Genomic DNA, 20,160 nt, shown 5'->3' on the forward strand with positions numbered 1-20,160 from the left:
CTGGGCAATCAACCAGCGCTCGAATTAGCAAAACCATAAGGAAGATGACATTTGATAGCGAATTTGGCATCCTGCTTGATCAATGTACGTATTATCTGAGAGACTTCATGGTGGGGTGTGGTCTGAGGCAACGGAGTGGTGCAGTAACAGTATTTCCTTGATATTCCATTTCAATACGCTCAGATTGGCCACAGGGAAAATCATAGACTTTTTTGCAATCTGCTTATGGTCCCCGAAAATCCAATAACCCGAGTGCTACCCGCAACGCCGCGAAACAAAGAAAAACCATTCGAGTACAAATTGCTGAGTGACTTGCAGCATTCAACAGACTACTGTCCTTTCTTCGACTTCGCTTTGGCGGCTTCTTGCTGGTCTCCTTGGTCTTCTTTCCAAGCAACGTAGATGTACGCGAATAAGACCACGTTGGCCGTAAGGGCCGCAGTGATTCCGGCATATGTTGGATTTCCTGATACAATGATAAGCTCCAAGATTCCAGTTCAAAGGCTAAAACTGCCCTATGACAGACTTACCACCGAAGATCGAATTCACAGTGAGAAAATAAATGCCGATGGGGCCGACCACCATGGCTGCTGTGAAGGCGAGCAGCTTGAAAATGACATCCCTTGGTGGTACAATAAGTCAGCACAACACTTCTGTACTGGCATTATGTTGATTGATGTTGTTTCACATACCCTGGGACTGCTGGAGTTACATCAGAGTCGGTCTTCTCCAGCGGAGGTTTGGCGGCCACGTCGGCGTAGCTCTGGCCGTGAGGCTTGCGGGCGGACATGTTGGACCAGGGATGCTAGCACTAAACTGTGCAATCACCCGGGAAGTGAATATTGGGTTAATTTGATGTGCGGAGACGCAAAGGCGAAGCTTGTGTTTGGGGTGAATAGAGATGAAGCTATATTGCGGAGAAAACCCTCAGGCACCAAGGCGGCTCCGGTCACATGGCGGCAACCGCGTCACCGTTCACTTTCTCCCCACGAATTTCGAAATTTCAAGTCAATTCTGACGGTGCCAATGGATTTATCGAGAGCAATTCAATCAATGACATCCTTGCCTCGGCCTCATGCTATGCCCACCAATTCTTCGCTGACGATAGCTCAATCCCGATTGGGTTGTCTATGGGGCACGTGATGTTCGCGCGTCGGGAGCGCGTTTCCGCCGGCAGAAAAAGTGTTCCTGGATTCACTGGCGATAGACAGGAGGCGGGCCTCGACTGTTGAATTAGAGGGTCGAGAATTGTTTTTGCGATGCATGACTCGGTCCCCGACACCCCCGTAAGGGATAGGAAGATTGCGCTTGGCACCCCCGAGGAGGACGGCGACCACGATACCATTGCCACGGTGCCCGTCGGAGCGCATACACTTACTCCGTCGCAACGATTCACTCAACCCACGCAGCTGGTCGACATGCCGTACTCAAAGACCCCCGGGTCGGTCGTCCAAGTCACTGCTTCGTCGCCAACCGCCCCGGCCCATTCACCAATCCGCCGATCGACTGGTGGTATATTATCCTCCCTCATGGCCCCTTCAGGAACACGCTTCCGTTCTCCTGCCAACTCCCTCGGTCCTACGAAAAGAACCACTGTCATCGATCTCGAAGACGGTCCAACATACCGAGGCGGATCATCTGACGACGAAGACCACCCTTCTTCTCGCAGTACCGACATCAAACCCGCCATGTTCGCAAAGACTTCTCGAAGCCCCGAGAAAGAAAAGGTCGCCGAGTCCCCCGTGCGCCCCGACGGAAACACAATGGATCTTTTCAAGGAAATCACGTCTGCTGCCGTTTATGATCCCAATGCGACTGGTACGAAACGTTCGGCGGACCAGATGAGCCCACCCCACAATGTCAAAGGCGTCGCCACCAAGAAGGCGCGCCAGGATATGTACACATCGGTGCAAGACATTCAAGACTATCGCCTGCAAATCAAGGTCAATCGCATCCTGAATGTCCTGCCCCAAAAATCGGTTCAAGACTGCGTCGATGCACTTCTCGAGGTTGATGGCAATTTCGATGTGGCACTGGATCGCCTCGCCCACAGCCACGATGTCTTGGTGATTGAAGAGTCGGAAGACGAGCTTAACGCCCCTGTCACTCGAAAGGCCATCCCAGTACCCATGGCCAAGCAAAAAATCAAGGCTCGTGGCACGATTCAGGACAAGTGGGCGTCCATGAACCGACCGACTACCCAAAGAGAACACTCCGAGGAAGGAGCGAAACCCCGTGGTCGTCTTATGCGTGGTCCGAAAAACCGTGCTTCTCCTGGCGATGCCTCTCCCTGGGCCGCCATTGAGATCACCTCCTCTCCCCCAGCACAAAAGAAGGCAGGGCGATTGCAGAAGGGCCGACGTCGAGAGCCGAGCCGCTCAGAATCCCCCGAAGCCGCAATGTCAGACTCGGAGGATTCCGACGTTCAGGCCCAGGATTCCGGCCCCAGCGACTTGGATCGAAAGGTTCTCAAGTTCTTCAACTCCTGCCCGACCCACGACCTTGCCGACATTGCGGCAATTCCAGAGGAGACTGCAAACCTCATCACCTCCAACCGTCCTTTCCGGTCCCTGGATGAAGTTCGTATAGTACAAGCACCCGTTGACGAATCGGCCAAGCCAAAAGGAAAGGGGAAGCCTCGCAAACAACCAAAGCCTATTGGCGAAAAGATTGTCGACAAGTGTATCGAGATGTGGACTGGTTATTTGGCCATTGACGCTCTTGTTGCCGAGTGCGCATCACTGGGCCAGCCTGTGGCCAACGAGATGAAGAAATGGGGCGTGGACATCTTTGGAAAGCGCGAAGGCGAGCTTGAGCTTACGTCGATGACCAATGCGACTAATGGAAGCTCTCATGATTCCGGTATCGCTACTCCCTCGTCGAATCTTCAATCACCTGACAGCGATGACGATGCTCCCGTGTTCATCGCACGAAAACCGAAAGAAGCCAAATTCATTGCTCAACCCTCGATCATGGCTGATGACCTCTTGATGAAAGACTATCAAATTGTCGGAATCAATTGGTTGTCGTTGCTGTTTGATAAGGGATTGAGCTGTATCCTGGCTGATGACATGGGTCTGGGAAAAACCTGCCAGGTCATCGCGTTTCTTGCTCACCTCTACGAAACTGGCACCAAGGGCCCTCATCTGGTTGTGGTTCCTGCTTCCACCATTGAGAATTGGCTCCGTGAATTCCAAAAATTTTGCCCAACTCTCAATGTCATCCCCTACTACGCCGGTCAAAACATGCGTGCCGAGATCCGCGAACAAATTCAGGGCAGTCTCGGAGATGACCCTGACAGTGTAAATGTGATCATCACCACATACACTATTGCGAAGGCAAAGGTCGACGCAAAGTTCCTGCGTGAATTGGATTTCACAGTTTGCGTTTACGATGAAGGACATATGCTGAAGAACCACCAATCTCAGCTGTATGAAAAACTGATTCGCATCCCGGCTCAATTCCGACTTCTCCTCACCGGCACACCTCTCCAAAACAACCTCCAAGAGCTGGCATCGCTTCTTGGATTTATTCTACCCGGAGTGTTCAAAGAACACAAAGACGACCTCAATGCTGTCTTTTCCAACAAGGCTAAGACTACAGATGAGTCGCATGCAACCCTTCTCTCAGCACAACGGATCGAACGAGCCAAATCCATGCTCAAGCCGTTTGTCTTGCGGCGGAAGAAGCATCAAGTCATCGAACTGCCGGCCAAGCACGCTCACGTGGAATACTGCAAAATGAAGCCCTCCCAGAGGGCCATTTATGACCACGAGCAAGAAGGAGTGCGCCAGCTCCTGACCGACCGCGCCAATGGCGTTAAGACCGGCTCAAAGTCGGCAAATATCCTCATGAAGCTGCGTCAAGCAGCCATTCATCCTCTCCTCCGCCGGCGCGTCTACGACGACGCTACCCTCCGCAAAATGGCCCAGGCCTGTCTCAAGGAAGAGAAATGGTCATTGTCCGACCCTGAGATCATCTTCCAAGAACTGCAGCCCTACAATGATTTCGAGTGCCATCAGATGTGCATCGAAAACCCACGCAGTCTGGGTAAATTCAAGCTGCAGAATGAAGAGTGGATGGATTCGGGCAAAGTCGATGAACTTCAAAAACTTCTCACTGAATTCATCACCAAGGGAGATCGAACCCTCATCTTCTCTCAGTTCACCATGGTGATGGACATCCTGGAGAACGTGCTGGAGACCTTGAAGATCCAGTTCGTGCGTTTGGACGGCCGCACGAACGTCGAGGATCGTCAGTCCATCCTGGACGCGTTCCACGAGAACACCGAGATCCCCGTGTTCCTTCTGTCGACCAAGGCCGGCGGCGCAGGTATCAACTTGGCCTGCGCCAACAAGGTGGTCATTTTTGACTCCTCCTTTAACCCGCAGGAGGATGTGCAGGCCGAGAACCGCGCACACCGAGTCGGTCAGACCCGAGAAGTCGACGTCTACCGTTTCGTCACGGAGGGCACGATCGAGGAGCAGATCTACTCCTTGGGCCAGACCAAGCTGCTCCTCGATCAGGCTGTGGCGGGCGATGAGGATGGCGGCAAGGCAGAGCAGCAGGGGATGAACATGGTGGAGAAGATGGTCCTGGCGGGCATCAACAAAGATTCCGATGAGAAGGAGTGAGCAGGAGGTCGAAATGGCCGAGGATGTCTAGATGGCCAGAAATGGCTAAATAGAAAATATCATAGGTTTAGAATAAACCTATATTAATACCTAGTTCATTTTCAGTTCATTCTCGCCTCCATTCTCTTAGATTACTCTCGTCCATCGTCTGCCAATGTTGCCACTTACCTACTTCACTCATAGTGAAAACTATAGGATGTGAAAATATTCGAGTTGATTCTATCTCTCTTATCAATTACCAAGTTCCCTCTCTTTTAAGGGAAGGAGGCGCAACAGCAAATTACAATCGCGGGCAATGTGTTCCTTTGGATGTATACTCCGTGTCTTCTCTAAAACTTGCCCGGTCATGTGTTCTCACACTAAGTGCTAGCCCCAGAGCTATAATCCATAATCACTGTGTGCAAGAAACTCAAATTGGCAATCTGCGCAGATTTTAGTCATGAGAGTACCTTACTGTCCGACTTCGGGTGTTTGATCGAATGAGTAAACAGTGACGGTGCCAACAGTTCTTAAATTCTTCCAACATGTGTTGATCGCACCCAGTGGCGTACTCATTCAAAAATTGAACAAGCACATGCAGTAATTGATCAATGCTTACAATGCCCAGATGAGAGATCGGAAACCAAGACAATATAGCGTCGCAAACTTTGGGAAGGCACTCGCTCATTAAATGTGGAGTACTTTATCTTATTATTCTGTCCGTATTTGAGCTACTCTGGTGGTTTGAAAGAGCCATTTAGACCTAAGCGCCTGTTGGAGTCGCAGAAACAGCTTCAGTTGTCGCTGTTGCGGTGTGACCGGGGCAGACCATGTTCGCACCGTCAAGTTGAACGGCATCAGCTACGTTGTATTAGAAATTGGTGCTTGCAATAAAAGCGAAAGCGATGGAATTGGATCATGGACTTACAAATAGCGATGCTACCACAGCCTGCGTCATCGCAGTCGATATTGTCTCCGCTGACCGAGCATTTGAGCGGATCGCAGGTTTTAAAGGCATAGCCCCTTTGCCTATCGTTAGCCTCGCACTTCTCTCTTCTATTCTCAAAGATTGATCTGACTCACACGTCCTGTGCATAGAGCTGTCCATCTCTGTTAATCAGACATAGGTTCATGTCCATTCTAGCGGTGATATCCGTAGCCCCATCTTGACAAGTGTAGATTAGGGTAAAGGTGTCGACGGGATTCCACGCGTATTGGCAATCAGAGGCATAGACTATTCCCGAGAGAAGGGGTAGGAGCAGGGCAGTAGCTTGCTGGTGCCGCATTGTGAAGTTGAACGATTCGAAAGCCGTTGAAAGAATACAGCGTAGAGACATGCGTTTGGTATTTAAATGACTTTCTCCATCCAAAAATCGCCCGGAACTGCCTGAAGATACCAGAGGAATGCATTAGCGTCATAATAATAGTAACTTGGAATCAGGCTTCGTTCCCGAAAAAGTGAGTGATCGGCGAAGTGGGCTAATTCTATGAGGCTTTGTACCTGCTGGAATCCGCCTGACTAGATTTGTATTTCAATTTCCGGCCAGTTGATACCCGGATTGACATAGATAGATTTAATCACTGAAGTAAAATAATTTAAAAAAGACAATCTTAAGTATCTGATCTTAAAATGCACATAACCGTGCAGTGTCGCGTGTGCGTGGCTACTAAATTTGGATGGTTTGCGGCCCCGGGGCGGCCCCAAAGCATGGAGAAAAGTAAGCCCAGTTTTATCCAACGGAGTAACGCTGAGAGCAAATGGACCCACAATAATGACAATGAGCGAAGAAGTTATTTATTGGAATCATGTGTAATCTCGTGAGAAATTACACAGTAAGGCAAGGAATCTCGAGCACGCAGAACGTGAAGTACGGAAGGGTATAGCGGCCAAAGCTCAATTGCCTTTTTATTCGCCCCCGTTTATGCCCTGTTCCAGGTTGATGGCTTATCAAACACCGGCAGACGAAAGGCAAGTAGAAATATAGAAATATTTTATATCCATAACACTTGTTGGAGCTTCGTCGACTGTAAAAGATCAGGAGGGACGCCGGCTCTGGAGACGGGTGGGTGACTGTTCAGAAGACTGCTTGGGCGACTGCTTCGATGACTGTTGTGTAGAGCGGTGAGATTGAGGTGCAGATCTCTAGTCCAGGTGTCAAGCCCGGCTGGAACTCGAAAGTGAGCTCTGGCCGCTATACCCTTCCGGAACGTGAAGACAGTTTGGGGCGCATCGTGCACCTTCCTTGATTGCGCCTTCACGCTGACCAGATGCATGTTGAATCATAACCTAGAGTTAAGCACGACTCAATTGGACCAATTATTTTCCTGCATTTGGAAAAATGAACTCAATAAAACCATAACCCATATATTACTTATGTATCTTTTGGGGAGTCTATAGACAAAAGAATCTCTTGATGCAGCAAATAACCATTTTCAAACCCATGCTATGCAGAAAAGAATGATGAAGAGAGGAGGGTGGAGGATATCATGCAGTAACTCCCGGCTGCGGAGCGGCCTGGGCAGTGGGGATCGAGGCACCAACGGCAGGTTGCTCGTTCTCGGTCTTGTTCGCCGTGGCCGGCTCGGGGAAGGAGGAAGTACGAATGGGCCCGCCGGTGTGCGTGGGTTGTGCGGCGTGCTTGGATCTGGCACTGTTTCCACCAGCAGCACGGGCAGATTCATTGTTTTCCATGGCGTTCTGAATGGCCTTGGAGCGAACATGGTCCTTGCTAGGAGCAGAGGCCCACTTGTCGGTCAGTTCAAGAACCTCGTCCACTTGCACAGCAAGAGGTATCAAATCTTCGAAGCTCAGTGCACGGCAGAAGTCCAGATAGGTCTTGCTGTTCTTAGCCTGGTTGAATTCCTTGTTCTTGCCGGGAATGAGCATGTTGAGCAGGTACTTCGTATTGCCGAGCCTGTTCTCGCTTTCAAGACAGAACTTCATGTACTCATACACGACGTCCTTCCACGGCGCCAGACCCCCATCGGCCTCGGAGCGGAAGCAAGACGAATTTGCCTCGGCGGATGTAGCGATCATGGCACCGTCCACTCCATACTCCTTCATCAGTGCGAGCCCCTCGTCGCGAGAGGTCACATCGCCGTTCATTACGCAGGGGATGCCGGCATTATGACAAATATCTTTAATCATGCGGAGCTGATCGCGGATGGCGCGCTCTCGGGGTCGCATGGGAGTTGTGCGGCAGTGTACGGTGAGACCTGTGATGCCGGTGCGGACGAGTCGAGAAACCAAGGCCTCAGTGAGTTCGGGGGTTTCGAGGATACGAATCTTAACGGAGATGCCAATCTGGTAGGGCTGGCCGACTTCACGAACCAGGGCTTCGAGGATCGAGACGAGTTTATCGGGGGTGCGCAGGAGAGCTGCACCCATGCCACCGCTGGTGCTGAATGGCTTCGGGCAGCCGGAGTTGACATCGATTCCTGAAACATCGGCGGCCACCACCTTTGCGGCTTGCACGGCGAGGTCCGGGTTTGCAGTTCCCATCTGGAAGACAAGTCGGCCTTTCTCACGTACTGGGTCGAGTCGGTAAATCACAGATGGCTTTGCGGCTTTGTCGGTTCGGCCACCGTTGGATGGGACACGAGTGAATTCGATTGTACCGTTGCGGGGGTTCACACGTCGCTCAGCGCCGATAAGGGAGCGATCGATGGTTTCGGGACCCCAGACAAGGTCGGCGCCGTACTTCAGGGCCAACAGGCGCGAGGGGAGTTCGCCGGAACGTACCATCGGCGCAAGCACGATCTTCCCGCGATAATCAACACCATTGGGAGGGATGGGCACGCGCGGCACGGTGGCCGGCGCAGTGGCGGTCGCGGTCGCAGTCACGGATTCGGCGAGGGCAGACATGGCGGAGCGAACGAGACGGATCATAGCATGTCGAGGAGGGGTTTGTTCCCTGAGCCACTTTTTTCCTGGGGTGACCCTCCCTCCAGTCAGTCGCCATCGGTCATGCCCGGTGGGTCACGTGGCGATAGGACCGATAACCTTTTTTCCCTTGCAAAATTTGCACCTTTTGCATTCCGAAAATTTGCACGGGCAACCCTAAATCCCTACTCACTGGGGGAGGCTCCACGTTTCCACCGTTTCAGTCTTTGTCGCCCAAGTCTGGTTGCCCTGATGCCAATTGCAACCGATTTGCCCTGTCAAGGGGGAGGCTCTCGCCACTGCGCAATCAGATTGTTCTTTGAATAGATTGGACTACGTACTACACGTACCTACATGGGTGACCTCGGACTGACTGATGGATATGGCTGCCGGTGTGGAGCCTGGGATAGACATGAGCTAGCCGATATCGGCTAGTACTCGCAGGTGTTGAGGATGAGTACGGATTACATTGCAGCGCATACGTAGGCACCCGAAGTCATACATCAAGATGGTCATAGTAGCGCGAACACGAAACCATTCCACTAGATACCCTAGGTACACTAAGGTATACTAGAGAGATCAATGGCATGTAGTTAGCACGTATATTGAATTAGTACTATTAGTAGTACTGCCGGACACTTTCTCCCGGTCGGAACGCGAATGCTCGGCGTTGTCCTGCTGGGTCCCGAAAAAAGGGCCGCGCAGGGGGCAGCAGCAGCACCCGACCCGAATACCAAAGGCCAGGAGTGACCACCGCCATCTTCAAAGTCGGGAGAGGCCCGGGTTACGGATTGACAGCACCGCTCTTGCTTTGCATCATTGCCAACACAGCCAATGGCTCTGGCCCGTCCTCCCTTGGCCCGGCTGGGATTTTCTGCCTCCACCGCCTCTGTTTGGCGCAAATCCGCAACGCTGGCTCCCCCCACCTGCACCCCTCCTTCCTCCTTTTCTTCCCCTCCTCTCGCAAGAGCCGCTCTTCTCTCTAGACATCTCTCTTCCCCCGCGCACACCATGGCCTACACAATCCGCAAGATCGCCCAGCCCTTTACGCTGGAGCACCGTGTCTACATCGAGCAGGATGGCAAGCCCATCTCGCCCTTCCACGACATCCCCCTCTACGCCAATGCCGAGCAGACCGTCCTGAACATGGTCGTTGAGATCCCCCGCTGGACCAACGCTAAGCAGGAGGTATGATATTTTGCCCTGCCGCCCTTACGGCCCGGCTGTTTCTCAATTGCCTTACACTGCCAACCCTCGCTCCCCCGCTCTCACACAAATATAATACACAATGGACTATGCTAATTGCCACATCTGCTCTAGATCTCCAAGGAGGAGTTCCTCAACCCCATTAAGCAGGACGTCAAGAAGGGCAAGCTCCGTTACGTCCGCAACTGCTTCCCCCACAAGGGTTACCTCTGGAACTACGGTGCCTTCCCCCGCGTAAGTACCACCGAGATCCCCCCACCATCGGGAGTAACAGTCAGTCTTAACATTTCTTTTAGACCTGGGAGGACCCCAACTCCGTCCATCCCGAGACCAAGGCCAAGGGTGACAATGACCCTCTCGATGTCTGCGAGATTGGTGAGCTGGTCGGCTACCCCGGTCAGGTCAAGCAGGTCAAGGTCCTGGGTGTCATGGCCCTGATCGACGAGGAGGAGACCGACTGGAAGGTCATTGTCATTGACATCAACGACCCTCTGGCCGCTAAGCTGCACGACATCGAGGACGTCGAGCGTCACCTGCCCGGCCTTCTGCGCGCCACCAACGAGTGGTTCCGCATCTACAAGATCCCCGACGGCAAGCCCGAGAACCAGTTCGCCTTCTCCGGCGAGTGCAAGAACAAGAAGTACGCTCAGGACGTCATCCACGAGTGTGCCGATGCTTGGGAGAAGCTCATCACCGGCAAGACCGCCCCCGGTGACATCTCCGTCGCTACCACCCAGGTCGCTGAGTCCGCTGCTCCCGCCGACCCTGCCCAGGTTGCCGCTATCCCCGCTGGCGAGGACCTGCCCCCTGCCCCTGTTGACGGTACCGTTGACAAGTGGTTCTTCATCTCCGGTGCCACTGTGTAAATGTCGGATATCGTCACTTTTAACAATACCAAAATCAAAATGTTCAATGTCCTCTCCGCGGTTTCCGTGAGTGGTCCAAATTTGAAAGAATTGTGCAGTTTTCTGGCGAGAGAAATCTTGACTCATATTCCTTTGCTCCCTGGCTCTTTGTTGCAGTGCGATTGAGACTTATTTACCTTGTGGGTACTACTTAATACACTTGCTGAGACAAGATGGCCTATGAAGATTCCACGTAAGAGTCTTTTTGAGTTGTAGATTGGATATCATACAAGAGCGACACAACCCTCTCAGTAAATGGAGAGCGTCAGCTGTGCGCTCGAAACAAGCTAAATAATATACATGACAGACTGAAGCCCAAATGCAATGCCAAAAAGTAGAAACATCCCCAGTTCCCGAATCATAAACGCGGTTAACCCTTCAAACTAGCCTCACGCTCCAAAGCACGCGCAACCCGCGATACCTCCTCAACTACATCGCCGATCTTCAGGCCACGCTTGCCAACATCGAGAACCAGCTCCTTGCCGCCCTTGAAACCGACGGTCATGGTAGGTGGCACTGTCGAGTTGCGTGGCAGCTGCGTCACCTTGATGTCGATGTGGGTAGGGCTGCTAGTCGGTGTTGTGTTTGGCGTACGCAGGAGCGAGAGAAAGAGGCGGCAGGGTCGGGACGCTTGGGTGAAAGGGTTGAAGGTGGTGCGGAAGGTTGTGATAGTGCTGAGTGGGATAGGCATGGCGGCGGTTTTTGTCGCGGGAAGAACACTTGAATGTGACCAAAATTTCTTCAATTGGAGGGATTGACCTTCATAGGTGATCAGCAATCGGTTTCGACGAGTCTTGTAGAGGTACTGGCGCAGAAGACTGCGTACCTGGTTCGGTTTGAACGGCGTTGATCCGGAAAGGTTTTTTGCGGAGGCGGTTCGGGGACGTTGTCAGCGCACAGGACTGTTAATCACGATGATGTGCGATACTAAGAGGCCCGTGAGATATCCGATTAGACCTGAGCAGTCAAAGGGCCGTAGATTGGAATTCGAGGTGACCAAGTGAACACTTCGGAGTCGCGGGCTGGAGAGTGGTCGAATGATGTTTGTCTTCGATGCAAACACCCCGGGCCCGACGCCCACCTGGCCACTTGCGGCCGAGCTACATACAACATCTGCACAATATTCTGGGGCTCGTTGTCTTTCCCCTCGAAGCCAATCACTGATCTCTGTCTCTTTGGTTTTATCCAACGCTCTTGCCTCGATACCCAATAGCCATCGAATGCGAATCGCCCGTTGAATCCCCGAACCCCCAAACATGTCCGCCACGGCCGCTCTTCAAGCTCGCTTGAAAGAGTTGGCGACCACCCTAGGCCAGGTCAAGCCTCTTGTTGATAGGCTTCGCAACTTCACAGCTTCCATCGGCCAGGGGAACGAGGCACGCGTGGAGCTGGGAGCGGAGATTCATGCCCAACTCAAAGATGCCGAGGAAGAGCTTGAGCTCCTGCGCGGGGAGGTCGATGCACTAGGAGCTGTATCGGATGGTCGGAGAAAGTCCGCAGCTAATGGAGATAAAGAGGCAGAGAAGGAGCGAGTCATCGTCATGGCGGGGCGATTGACGGACGACTTGAAGAGGTGCGTGCCACACTTACTCCGGACCAGCATGTTTTACTACCGGTACACCTGTGCTCTTGCTGGAATACAGTTCTGACCACCTGAAGACTACGAGGAGACTTCCGAAATGCGCAGTTACAGGCAAAGCGCAATGCCGAGCTAGCACAACGCAAGGAACGCGAACTACTGTTCTCTCGACCGCAATCGCCTGGCACAACCCAACGACAGTCGACAGAGAAATTCACACAAGGGGACCTGGTGCGCAATGCGTCGAGTGATGTTACTGCTGCTCTGCGCCGAACCCACAACCTCATGCAGACAGAACTGTCTCGCAGCCAATTCGCGCATGAAACGCTCGGTTAGTATACTTACCGTTTTCGCCATATTCTGGATGGATGCTGATAAACTTTGTATCTAGCGCAATCTTCCGCGGCTATCAGCTCCCTTTCTGAATCCTACAGCAGCCTCGATACCCTCATTTCATCTTCACGCAGCCTCGCCAATACCCTTCTCCGTTCACAAAAGTCTGACACTTGGTACCTTCAGACATCCTTCTATATCCTCGTAGGAACAATCGCCTGGCTACTGTTTCGCCGTATCTTGTGGGGTCCTACCTGGTGGCTCTTATGGCTTCCGGTCAAATTCGCGTGGAAATTCGTGTTCACAGTGCTGGGTGCGGTTGGACTCTCTCGTGGATCAGCGGAGCTCTCGGCTAGTCCAGTTGCTAGTGGTATTTCCGCCACTCTCTATCAAACAGCAACGGCAGTGACTGGTGGAACCGTGCCAAGCGGGACCGCTGAAGAGAATTCTCATGTTTCGCAGCAAGAAGAAGAAGAGGACCGAATCATTGATAAGATTGGTCAAATGGTCGAAGAAGGGGTCAAAGAAGACACTCATGTTGACGGAATCTCACCCGAGGAAAAGGCTAGGGCAGAGCAGATGCCTCGAAATACTAAGAAGCGGATGTGGGAAGAAGACTTACGGGATGAGCTATAGACGAGTGTAATGATAGTCCATGCCAATTACGAAACACTTCAGCCAAAATTGGATTTTAAGCGCCTAAATCAATAGAGTGGTCTTGAAATGAAGCAGCTTGGTGACACTTTGAGGAAAATCGGATTCCAGGACAGCGGCGTAGAAGTATAAGTGGGGGCCCTGATTCGCCACGTCTAAGTGCTGCGCGTGTCACGTGTAGACGCGTTTCTTCCACCACGGCAGGCGTCGAAAGCTCAACTGCTGCATCTCTGACGACCCCAGCTAGATCGCAGTGCAGGGTTGAGACTTCTCGCCGGTCCAATTCACTACACTCAACAGTATGGCTTCTACCTTTTTCAACAACAAGGCGCGCGCCGCCGCCGCTGCCTCGAGTAGCTCAAAGCCCAAGGTCGGCGAAGCCAAGGAAGATAACGTTCGTCAGCAACCCTGGGTTGAGAAATAGTACGTCTATGCCATATTTCCTACAGCTCGAAGCTGCTACTGACTCAATACAGTCGACCCAAGACACTTGATGACGTCGCTGCTCAAGACCACACCACCAAAGTGCTCCAGCGCACCTTGCAAGCTTCCAATGTACGCAACCATACCCATCATTACAATGTCAACCCCTAGACAAATTCCAATCTAACATTCGCCAGCTTCCCCATATGCTCTTCTATGGCCCCCCAGGAACAGGAAAAACCTCCACCATCCTCGCCCTCGCCAAGTCCCTCTTCGGCCCCGCCCTCTACCGCTCCCGCATCTTGGAACTGAACGCCTCAGACGAGCGAGGCATCGGTATCGTCCGTGACAAGGTCAAGAACTTTGCCCGTGCCCAACTCTCCCAGCCAACTGGCCTCGACGCCGCCTACCGCGCCCAATACCCCTGTCCGCCCTTCAAGATCATCATCCTCGACGAGGCGGACAGCATGACCCAGGACGCGCAGTCCGCACTCCGTCGCACGATGGAACAGTACAGTCGCATCACGCGTTTCTGTCTGGTGTGTAACTATGTTACCCGCATCATCGAGCCGCTTGCTAGCCGTTGCAGTAAATTCCGGTTCAAATCGCTGGACAACTCAGCGGCTGGGTCGCGGTTAGAGAATATCGCGCTTGCGGAGAACTTGACGCTAGAGGATGGTGTTGTGCCTACGCTCATCAAGTGTGGTGATGGTGATCTGCGTCGGGCGATTACGTATCTGCAGAGTGCGGCGCGTCTTGTTGGCGCAACCAAAGCAGATGCGAAGCAGGCCAACGGATATGACGATGACGAAATGACAGATGCGGGCAGTGCTAGCGGCACTATCACTGTGCGGAGTATCGAGGAGATTGCTGGTGTGATCCCCGAAGATATTTTGGATAATCTGGTGCAGGCTATGCAGCCCAAAGGCTCTGGATCGGCATACGACGCAGTTTCTAAGGTGGTTACGGGTCTCGTGGCGGATGGTTGGAGTGCGACCCAGCTTGTTAGCCAGGTATGTTTTGCTCCTTGTTTTTCTTCCATTATAGTACTAATAGTCGCGCCATAGCTATATCGTCGGGTTGTGTTCACTGAAGCCATCCCAGACATCCAGAAGAACCGGATCGTCATGGCCTTTTCAGAGATGGATAAGCGACTTGTCGATGGTGCGGACGAACACTTGTCTGTCCTCGACCTGACGCTACGCATTGCTGGTATCATGCGTAGTGGCTAGTCTTCCAAGGGGATCGTTGTGAGCCTCAATGTGATAGGTCATGCATACGGTCTACCTAGCAGTCAACAATGGACTACTGGGTAGGGGGCGTTTGGTTCTGGATTTTTGATAAAAACATAGGCGTTCTGTATCTACACTGATTATTTGTTGAGAACGAGGATGATTGTGATACCCTGATAATTGCTTGGGTCAACTGACAGGTGTTTCTGGTGCTGCACCGTCTCATTGCCTTTTACCGTATACGGTGCGTATACGTCAAAACATTGCAAAATATATAGCAAGCGGCCAACGTTGTTAGCTTGTACCATATAGTGTAGCAGTATCGTTCACGAAGATGACTGAATTCTAGAATCGCACCAGTGCACTATCTCACAATAACGATGTGTGTCTCAATTTTCGTTTGCATTGTCAAGGCGTGGAAAAGTAAACCCCCTTTAGATGGCATGACATCATACTTGGAGATGAGCTTGGCTTTCCAGAAACGTCCTGGCTCTCGATCAACCCGACAGTCATCGCTCTCTATAAATCCCCAGCGGCCCCCTCCTATACGCTGACTATGAAGCAACTGACAGCGAAGCCGTAAAGGCAGCCAGGTCGAGTCGAGGACGCCAACGAAAAGAGGCTCAGCCTAATGATTTCTCATGCAGGAGTGCCACTCTAGGCTACCAGGCTACTGGGACGCCCGTTTAGCCTTTGAAGTAAGAGTCCCGGGAGACCCTAAGAACTCTGGATTCGACCAGAGCGACGATATGGTCCGGAGCAGCTGTCTTGCATCCCACTGCCTTATTGAGTTCTCGGGTATCCCGAGGCGGTCCATCCCGACTGATTTTGAGGATCGTCTTCCATTGATCCCAGACTCAATGTTTCCTCTCAAAGCATCCCCGCCATGCTCGGAGTGCGACCCAGCCAATAAAGACACCGATGGAGATCTCCTCGGAGCCCGCTATGAGATCAATTTTCTAATTATTTTTCCTGCATCTGTGCAAATATGCAGCTCTTTGCATTGTGTCTGCTGGATTGATAACATTGACGTCATAATAGTTTTCAGGTGGCATCGCAGCGAACGAACCTCCATTCCAATTTGCATTGCATGGCCTCAGCTTTCGCAACTCTCGAGCGGAATGAGGGCCAAAAAGCGATTTCGCATTTTGTCGCCCCACTTTCCATTGAATGAAGACCCTTTTTTTTCATTCAGACTGGGGCTTCGCGTGATGGATAGATTTTTCTTTTTCTGAAGCCAATGGTCCGTAGAGTGCGATCCCGCCAATCAAGGCTCGGAATCGTTGATCCGCCAATGGAGAATGTTCACACAACAACTAGATGACTTTTCCCTTCGGTGCATTGTTGATTACTGTTCATGCCACTTAGGGCTGCTGCGAATATTCGTAATTGCGAATATTATTCGTGCGAATATTCGTACGAATAATTATTCGCGAGATTTTTGCTTTGCGAATAAATTTTGCGAATATTATTCGCAGCAAATCGGGATTACGAATAAATTATTCGCGAGTCTGCGAATATTCGGCGAATATTCGCAATCCCCGAATTATTATGTAATCCTCCAGGATGATGATGGTTGACTAGTTAATTAAGTATATGCTAACTAGTTAGTTACTTGGTTACGTAGAGGGTTAAGGTAAGATTTCTATACTTGTAAGTCTTGTAGAGTAGGAATATAAGGAGTGTAGTAGATTCTACTGCTAGACTCATCTTACTTTTAGAAGTGCGTGTTCAAAGTAGTTATACAGATTTAGAGTAAGTACTTGAAGCTAGCATGTTATGGGTATATATATTACGGATTTGCGGAGTTAAATTGAATTATCATTTATAGAACACCAGAGGAAACACTAGAAATTGAGACTGCTCTCTATATAGTTGTCCAGTCGAATCACTATTACTTATAAACATCATTCAACAACATTAAAACCCTCATCGTCTCTGCCTTCATAGAGTATCTCCGTACTCCAAGTACATCTCTTCCTGCATTGAACAATCTCTCAACCGAAACTTCAGAGGCTGGGATTGCTAGGTAATCTCTAGCAGCAGCAGCCATCCGAGGGTAGTCATGTTTATGAACCCTCCACCAATCACATAACCAGTTTGGATCTTCCATATCACTAGCATCAACCCGAGCACTGTCAAAATATCGATCAATATCAGATACTTGAGGCTTATCGTGAGGCTGTAGCCTTCGTAACATCCGGCTTCCAACTTTTTGCTTCTTGTGACTGGGCTCTGAGGGCTCTGCTATACTAAGTAGGTCTGAAGTCTCTGGATATTTGGAATAAAGGTCATCACGGAGAGATTGAAGAATCTCCCTGCTAGTGGCTTTATCTTCCAATTCGTATAGGAGGAGGTCTCCTTTCACACGAGGATCCAGAATCAGAGCAGTATAGTATGTATCAGAGATATCCATAAAAGTATAGTACTTCATATACTTCTTGATACTTTGCCTAACCGCACTTGCAATATCCTCATCAATGTCTGCAAAATCCTCCTTACGCTCCGCAGCATCATGTAGTAAATCATGAAGTTCATAATAGACCGGCACTGTGAGACTGATCTGGGGCCTTTTCTCTGAGACAAACAAGGTGAACTCATCGAATTTTGAGAGAATAGAGTGGATTTGTGAAAGTCGTTCCCAATCTTTTGTCGAGAAAGGTAGAAACTCTGTCTCGTAATGAATGAACTTCTCAAGCTGGTCCTTTGACTTAGAAGCATTAGTATTTAGTCTTATTAAAGTATCGTTGAGTGCTAGTAGCTCACCTTTAGAGCGTCACTTATCATGCGGAAGGTAGAATTCCATCGTGTATCAACATCATATTGAATGAACTTTTCGGGAAGGTTCATACGCTTGCAATTGTTTTTCCACGCCTGTCTGCGTTGAGGACTTCGGTAGATCCAGATAGCCAGGATACGAAGCTTAGCGAGTGGTTCAAGTGTATGGAATGAGTGATGTTCCCCTCTATCAAGGTTATCACAGACAGAAGTGGCCTCTTCTGTATTACCAGACTTGAGAGCGGAAAGGATATCCTTCACGATCAGGTTGATAATGTGCGCTAAACACCGCACATAGCTTCCTAGACCACAGAATATGGTATTCGCTCCGGACTGCTGTAACTTTTCAAAGAGTTGTAGCACCATCCGCTCATTATTGCTAGCGTTATCACCAGTAATTGAGAGTAATTTGTGCTCAAGATTGAGTTCAATAAGTAATGTTTCAATAGCCGTAGCTAGATTCTCCCCACTGTGTGGTCCATGAAGCTCTGTAAACTCTAGGACTCTCTCACGATAATCAAATTCTTCTGTGAGCCAATGACCAATAACACCAAGGATTGGTAGGTGATTCTTGCTAGTCCAGACATCAAGAGATAAAGCAATTGTTTTGCACGTCGCCGCAAGCTCCTCTTTCAATTTAGCGCGTTGTTGGTCGAAATCTTCTAGGAGACGCTGTCGAAGGGTATGGCGAGAGGAAAAAGGGAGCGAAACCCCCGGTATATCCTTAAAGAGTTGCTGAAAGTCTGGTGATTCAATGACTGTGAAAGGCTGCTTACTGCTCACAACCCAGCGAAGAAGGTTCTTTTCAAGACTTTGTTGAATCGTGATATTTGCCTTACTACCCCATAGGCTCAGAAGAGTAGATTTAGGTGTAGTAATCACTTGCTCAGGGCCATTAGGGGGTAAAATCCCATGTTTCTCCTTCAAATGGAGCCGAATATTAGTGGTAGAAGTCTGTCGCTTCGAATCTGTTGTAGACCAGTTGCATTTCTTCCCTGTGGCTTTATCAATAGCCGTACAACTGATTTCGCGATCGATGAGCCTCTTCTTTCTGCTTCTCTTTTCGATCCATTCGCTAGAGAACTCTCTAACATGAAGAAAACCCCATAACCAGTCGTTTTTCAGTGTTTTTGGGCGGGAAATTTGGGAACCAGTAGCTGGAGGAGGTAGTTGAGAGGCTGATTCTGAAGGTAACACTTCATCCAGAGAATCAAGATAAGAATCGGTATCTGCAGTCACCACTGACAGATCAGAGGTATGCGGTAGAGGCAGTAGGCTAAGCTCTTCTGGATGCTGAGCTATCGGATTCTCTATTAGGTTTGATAGCCAATCTTCAGAGGGGGCTTCATCTTCATAGCCATCGTTTAGAGCAAGGTAATTCGGATGGTTCCCACGAGTCAGCATCTTGGGCGATAAATATCTCTGCAAAGAGTCAAGAATATAGCACGAATTGTACAGAAGAGTGATTTTGCATTGGGTGACTAGGAATTATTTTTTTGCTCCACTATTCTAGCTGCACGTGACATCTTGCGAATATTATTCGTATTCGCAGCCTTAGTGCGAATAATTATTCGCACACTTTTAGTACTGCGAATAAAACTGCGAATAATATTCGCAGTGTTCGTGTGTTGCGAATACGAATAACGAATAATACCGATTCCTGCGAATATTCGTATTCGCAACAGCCCTAATGCCACTGTGGCCATCGCCCCGCCATATCAAAGCCACAGACCGCATCCACTTCCCATGATTCAGCTGTGGCAGTAAGTTGAACCCACAGGTCCTGCCACGGCAGCGAATGATGTGACCTATGTGGCGCCGACCGACAATTACGAAAATGGAGGGGGTGCAGCAGTGTGGGGGTCGGGCGATTGGGGGAACACGAGCGAAAGGAACGAAAAATACAATGCCCAAAAGTGTGATAGTGGGACTCCAAGAAGCTTCTGGAAGAGGCTCTATTGCACCTGACAATGCATCTCTCTCCCAAAATATCTGGACCAGCGAATCAACAAACGTTCCCGACGACATTCTGGGATGTGACCTAACACGACATGTGGTTTGACGTGCGATGAATGCCGTGACGTCCAATCAGATTTTCTCATGCGGCAAACGGTCGGCGACCAGACCATCCTTGCGACGCAGTATAGCCCTATCATTCCCCAGAACTTTCCAGCTTCAACCGGAGAGGCTCGGAATTTTCTGGGAGATGACGCAAAAGACTTTAAGGACAAATTATCGAACGAAGGATGCCCTATAAAGGCTTAAAGATTGTTCAAGCCGATTTCGCTCCCTTACTTCGGGATTTCGTGAATTCTCCCGTCAGCCTGGGTCGTTGATCCCAAAGCAACCGCAAGCCGAACCAGACACCCCAACAGACAGGCAACTCCAGGAGATTATTTCGCCAATAATATCGTATCAACTCTAGGACGCAGGACCGTGAATCTTACTCTCTATATCTGCATTTTCCATACAAATTGTTTTTCCTCTCAAAAACGGCCCTAGTCCCCACTCTGTTGCGCTCTGCAAATTCCGGCCTGTCATTGGCGGCATCTCA

General features: G+C 50.4%; 9 protein-coding genes across 9 annotated transcripts; 4 read left to right on the top strand and 5 right to left on the bottom strand.

The window, feature by feature from the left end:
* Nucleotides 1-329: 329 nt before the first annotated feature.
* N7532_001884 (vacuolar ATPase assembly integral membrane protein VMA21) lies at nt 330-790 on the bottom strand (the record flags this gene model as incomplete). Its single annotated transcript, XM_056614378.1, has 3 exons — nt 330-466; nt 531-622; nt 693-790. 3 exons carry the CDS (start codon nt 788-790, stop codon nt 330-332), a joined length of 327 nt encoding a protein of 108 aa, XP_056479419.1.
* Nucleotides 791-1,259: 469 nt separating this feature from the next.
* Nucleotides 1,260-4,634, top strand: N7532_001885 (DEAD/DEAH box helicase; the record flags this gene model as incomplete). Its single annotated transcript, XM_056614379.1, has 1 exon — nt 1,260-4,634. The coding sequence occupies one exon, from the start codon at nt 1,260-1,262 to the stop codon at nt 4,632-4,634; it is 3,375 nt and encodes a 1,124-aa protein (XP_056479420.1).
* A 742-nt stretch (nt 4,635-5,376) lies between these two features.
* Nucleotides 5,377-5,899, bottom strand: N7532_001886 (uncharacterized protein; the record flags this gene model as incomplete). The annotated part of the gene is made up of 3 exons (XM_056614380.1): nt 5,377-5,474; nt 5,542-5,669; nt 5,697-5,899. 3 exons carry the CDS (start codon nt 5,897-5,899, stop codon nt 5,377-5,379), a joined length of 429 nt encoding a protein of 142 aa, XP_056479421.1.
* Nucleotides 5,900-7,098: 1,199 nt separating this feature from the next.
* N7532_001887 (tRNA-dihydrouridine(20) synthase (NAD(+))) lies at nt 7,099-8,478 on the bottom strand (the record flags this gene model as incomplete). The annotated part of the gene is made up of 1 exon (XM_056614381.1): nt 7,099-8,478. One exon carries the CDS (start codon nt 8,476-8,478, stop codon nt 7,099-7,101), a length of 1,380 nt encoding a protein of 459 aa, XP_056479422.1.
* An 852-nt stretch (nt 8,479-9,330) lies between these two features.
* Nucleotides 9,331-10,568, top strand: ipp1 (inorganic diphosphatase IPP1; the record flags this gene model as incomplete). The annotated part of the gene is made up of 3 exons (XM_056614382.1): nt 9,331-9,684; nt 9,817-9,936; nt 9,999-10,568. 3 exons carry the CDS (start codon nt 9,331-9,333, stop codon nt 10,566-10,568), a joined length of 1,044 nt encoding a protein of 347 aa, XP_056479423.1.
* Nucleotides 10,569-10,977: 409 nt separating this feature from the next.
* Nucleotides 10,978-11,298, bottom strand: N7532_001889 (mitochondrial 54S ribosomal mL53 protein; the record flags this gene model as incomplete). The annotated part of the gene is made up of 1 exon (XM_056614383.1): nt 10,978-11,298. One exon carries the CDS (start codon nt 11,296-11,298, stop codon nt 10,978-10,980), a length of 321 nt encoding a protein of 106 aa, XP_056479424.1.
* A 565-nt stretch (nt 11,299-11,863) lies between these two features.
* On the top strand, nt 11,864-13,155 carry N7532_001890 (putative protein transport membrane glycoprotein Sec20; the record flags this gene model as incomplete). Its single annotated transcript, XM_056614384.1, has 3 exons — nt 11,864-12,180; nt 12,267-12,517; nt 12,578-13,155. The coding sequence occupies 3 exons, from the start codon at nt 11,864-11,866 to the stop codon at nt 13,153-13,155; spliced, it is 1,146 nt and encodes a 381-aa protein (XP_056479425.1).
* Nucleotides 13,156-13,474: 319 nt separating this feature from the next.
* N7532_001891 (replication factor C subunit 2) lies at nt 13,475-14,828 on the top strand (the record flags this gene model as incomplete). The annotated part of the gene is made up of 4 exons (XM_056614385.1): nt 13,475-13,596; nt 13,650-13,728; nt 13,794-14,609; nt 14,664-14,828. 4 exons carry the CDS (start codon nt 13,475-13,477, stop codon nt 14,826-14,828), a joined length of 1,182 nt encoding a protein of 393 aa, XP_056479426.1.
* Nucleotides 14,829-16,722: 1,894 nt separating this feature from the next.
* On the bottom strand, nt 16,723-19,010 carry N7532_001892 (uncharacterized protein; the record flags this gene model as incomplete). Its single annotated transcript, XM_056614386.1, has 2 exons — nt 16,723-17,538; nt 17,595-19,010. 2 exons carry the CDS (start codon nt 19,008-19,010, stop codon nt 16,723-16,725), a joined length of 2,232 nt encoding a protein of 743 aa, XP_056479427.1.
* Between the last annotated feature and the right edge of the window lie 1,150 nt (nt 19,011-20,160).

Source organism: Penicillium argentinense (assembly GCF_028826775.1).
Source record: "Penicillium argentinense strain IBT 30761 chromosome Unknown utg000002l_segment0_segment0, whole genome shotgun sequence".
NCBI classification, from domain to species: domain Eukaryota; kingdom Fungi; phylum Ascomycota; class Eurotiomycetes; order Eurotiales; family Aspergillaceae; genus Penicillium; species Penicillium argentinense.